The 629-nt window shown below is 60.9% G+C and overlaps 1 protein-coding gene across 1 annotated transcript; it reads right to left on the bottom strand.

The window, feature by feature from the left end:
* Positions 1–18: 18 nt before the first annotated feature.
* LOC103922980 (frizzled-2-like) lies at positions 19–624 on the bottom strand (the record flags this gene model as incomplete). Its single annotated transcript, XM_009331212.1, has 1 exon — positions 19–624. A coding segment is annotated over one exon (603 nt), but the record flags the coding sequence as incomplete, so codon positions are not given.
* Positions 625–629: the final 5 nt, after the last annotated feature.

Genomic DNA, 629 nt, shown 5'->3' with positions numbered 1-629 from the left:
CGGCGGGGGGGGGGGGGGAGGTCACACCGTCGTTTCGCCCTGCTTGCTGTTGGTGAGTCGCGTGTAGAACTTCCTCCACGAGTGCAGGGTTTTACCCGACCATATCCAAAAGCCGGAGGTGATGCCCACGATGAGAGTCATGAGATACTTGATCATGTAGACGGTGAAATCGGGGGTCATGCGGGGGGTGAAGTGGAGCGGGCAGGGGATGGCCAAGCTCTTGCAGTTCTGGCTGATCCAGCTGCGCTCCCAGTGCTCGCGGAAAGCCTGCTCGTAGAAATAGCAAGCGATGACGATGGTGGCCGGGACGGTGTAGAGGACACTGAAGACCCCGATGCGAACCATCAACCGCTCCAGCTTCTCTGTTTTGGTCCCTCCGTGTTTCATGATGGTGCGGATGCGGAAGAGGGAGACGAAGCCGGCCAGAAGGAAGGAGGTACCGATGAAGAGGTAGACGAAGAGCGGGGCCAACACGAAGCCCCGGAGAGGGTCGATGTTGTTGAGGCCCACGAAGCAGACGCCGCTCAGCAGGTCCCCGTCGATCTGCCCCATGGCCAGGATGGTGATGGTCTTGACGGCCGGCACGGCCCAGGCGGCCAAGTGGAAGTACTGGGAGTTGGCCTCGATGG

This window comes from Pygoscelis adeliae, unplaced genomic scaffold (genome assembly GCF_000699105.1).
Source record: "Pygoscelis adeliae isolate BGI_AS28 unplaced genomic scaffold, ASM69910v1 Scaffold1309, whole genome shotgun sequence".
Lineage (NCBI taxonomy): Eukaryota > Metazoa > Chordata > Aves > Sphenisciformes > Spheniscidae > Pygoscelis > Pygoscelis adeliae.
The sequence above is the reverse complement of the archived record's forward strand: the minus strand, read 5'-3'. Positions and strand labels throughout refer to the sequence as shown.